Source organism: Triticum dicoccoides, chromosome 3B (assembly GCF_002162155.2).
Source record: "Triticum dicoccoides isolate Atlit2015 ecotype Zavitan chromosome 3B, WEW_v2.0, whole genome shotgun sequence".
NCBI lineage: Eukaryota > Viridiplantae > Streptophyta > Magnoliopsida > Poales > Poaceae > Triticum > Triticum dicoccoides.
This window is the reverse complement of record NC_041385.1, coordinates 476,120,148-476,122,628: the sequence shown is the minus strand read 5'-3', so window position 1 is coordinate 476,122,628 and position 2,481 is coordinate 476,120,148. Positions and strand designations below refer to the sequence as shown.

Below are 2,481 nucleotides of genomic sequence, written 5' to 3'. Positions count from 1 at the left end.
ACTCTTGGCGCCAAAGCAAAGCCGTTAGATTATTGGTCACCATCTCAAACCCAACTCGCCTCTTCCCTCCCACCCATTTATCCCTCGAGGCGCGAAACCAACCATGCCAATGCCCCTCGTCCCCACCACCGACCACCATAATGCCGGCCGCTTCGTCGTCGGCCGCGGCAACGGCCGGAACCAGCCGCGGCGGCGGTCGGGTCTCCGCTTTCACCATGCGCGCGGTGGCGCGCATGTCGAGGGCGCGGTGGTTCATCTTCCTGAGGCGGGTATACCAGTACCAGAACGGCCCGAGGTCCGACCTGGGCTCCAACCCTTTCAACTCGTCCGGCTGGCTCGCTCTCGAGCTCGGCGTGATCGTCGCGCAGATGGTCATCACCATGGGCGTCGTGGCCACCTCCCCCAAGGAACGCCCCGCGTGGCCGCTTCGGCTCTGGGTCTGCGCGTACAACGTCGGCAACGTGCTCAGCCTCCCACTCCTCTACTGGCGCCACCGACATTCATCGGCCGCCGGGCGAGGCGACGACCCCGAGATGCACGGCGCCGGTGACGCTCTAAGGTTCAAGCTTGATACCTTAATGTTGTGCAGAACGTACAAATTTAACATTACATGCTTAAGCTTCTTGACGAAATTCTTTGTGTACTAATTTCAGGAACAGCTCGTATCTGATGAACAAGGCTCGGGCGTTCCTGGAGCTCTTCTTCGCGATGTGGTTTGTGATGGGCAACGTGTGGGTGTTCGACTCGCGGCTCGGGTCGTTCCACCGCGCGCCGAGGTTGTACGCGCTCTGCATCGGCCTGCTCGCCTGGAACGCCGTCGTCTACTCGCTCCCCTTCCTCCTCTTCCTCCTGCTCTGCTGCTTCGTCCCGGTCGTTGGGTACGCGCTTGGGTACAACATGAACTCGGCCTCCGTTGGCCGGGGCGCCTCCGACGAGCAGCTGGACGCGCTGCCGCGGTGGCGGTTCAAGGAGCCCGACGTGCCGAGAGACCGCGAGAAGGACGATCAAGTAAGTACTTGCCGATTTCACCCGCATTTCTCCTGGTCTGGATAAGTAGAAGCAAAGATAGCAGCATTTTCTTTTAGGTGAGGTCAGAAAATGGAGTACCAAAGAGGACAGCAGGGATTCACCAAACATTGGCGACCTAAACTTATAAACGTGCGCGAGCAACTCGAGCATGATCCCTTTTTGGGCGATACTAAGATAAGAAGCACTAACTTTGCCTTTTGGGACGGTGCCTAAGCTCACAAGCATCTCCTTGCAATGAGTTTGCAATTTAGCAACATGGCAAAACATGGCCTGTTCCTTTTCTTTCTCGTTGAAACATGAACTGTCCTAACTAGTTATGGTGAACATTTGGCATGAGTGTTTAGTCCATGCATGGTTGAGAATATTGTGTAATTAACTTGCTGCTAAACGCAGGAGTGCTGCATATGCCTGGCGCAGTACAGGGAGAAGGAGGAGGTGAGGCAGCTGCCGTGCACACACATGTTCCACCTGAAATGCGTGGACAGGTGGCTGAGGATCATCTCCTCTTGCCCTCTCTGCAAGCAAGAGCTCAGCTGACCGATGGCTGCACATATACGGCGCAACGGTGATTGATCAGTGGAGCTTGCATTCTAAGCCAGAGATGCGTCGATCGGATGGCGCGGCGCGCTCCGATGCATGCAGCGCACCTCACTGACCTCTTTCGCCAACCCTCTACTAACATTGACACTGACCAGCGATGGAGACACCTCTGTTGCAGCTCGAGATAGATTGATTTACCAGCTTGGGCAGGTGGGAAATGTGTAAAGAAATTGTTGTGTCCATGAGCAGGCGCCAGGCGGCCTACGATGCAAGTACCTTACGATCTCCGCTTAGCTCATTAATTGTACCATGCCAACAGCCAAGAACTGCTAGATGCTGTTGTTCTTGCGTTGGCACATCTCAACAACTACAAGAACATGCATAGATGGACACAAAACCAAGGGGATCAATAATTGCGTAGCAAATACAAGTATTTGAGTATAAGCTCTGTTTCTTTTTTGGAGCAAAATGTATAAGCTCTCTTGAGGGCATAATTATGTTCTCAACAGAGCTTATACATTTTTTTTGAGCAAAATGTATAAGGAAGCCCACCATGGTGGAGGGGTGAAATGGAATGGTCCACTATTTCCATGGACTCATGCAAATGCTATGTCTCGCTTATAGTTTTTTTTTTTGAGAAGAACTCGCTTATAGCTCATCCGTCTTTTTTTTTTTGAGAGAGTACAGCTCATCCGTCTAGCTGAAGCTTTCCTGCACAGCACGCGCATATGGGCCGGCCCAATAGCGTCTTACTCGTTTCGCTTGTTCGTCATCCGTTCGCTGATGTGTTTTTCTTTTTTTTTCTTTTTTTCGTTTTTCCAATTCCTTTTGATTTTGTTTTTAAGTTTTCTTATTTCTTCTTCGGTTTTTTGTTTCCATTTTTCATCATTATACTTTGTGTTTTTTCTATTT

At 51.6% G+C, this 2,481-nt stretch overlaps 1 protein-coding gene across 1 annotated transcript; it reads left to right on the top strand.

Moving 5' to 3' along the window:
• Positions 1–62: 62 nt before the first annotated feature.
• On the top strand, positions 63–2,180 carry LOC119276624 (E3 ubiquitin-protein ligase At4g11680-like). The gene is made up of 3 exons (XM_037557750.1): positions 63–559; positions 654–1,008; positions 1,423–2,180. The coding sequence occupies exons 1-3, from the start codon at positions 141–143 to the stop codon at positions 1,564–1,566; spliced, it is 918 nt and encodes a 305-aa protein (XP_037413647.1). The 5' UTR covers positions 63–140; the 3' UTR covers positions 1,567–2,180.
• Positions 2,181–2,481: the final 301 nt, after the last annotated feature.

Coding starts and splice junctions, on each gene's coding strand:
- LOC119276624 (XM_037557750.1), top strand. CDS start 141: ATGCCGGCCGCTTCGTCGTCGGCCGCGGCAACGGCCGGAACCAGCCGC. Junction 560..653: donor GGCGCCGGTGACGCTCTAAG/GTTCAAGCTTGA, acceptor TACTAATTTCAG/GAACAGCTCGTATCTGATGA. Junction 1,009..1,422: donor ACCGCGAGAAGGACGATCAA/GTAAGTACTTGC, acceptor TGCTAAACGCAG/GAGTGCTGCATATGCCTGGC.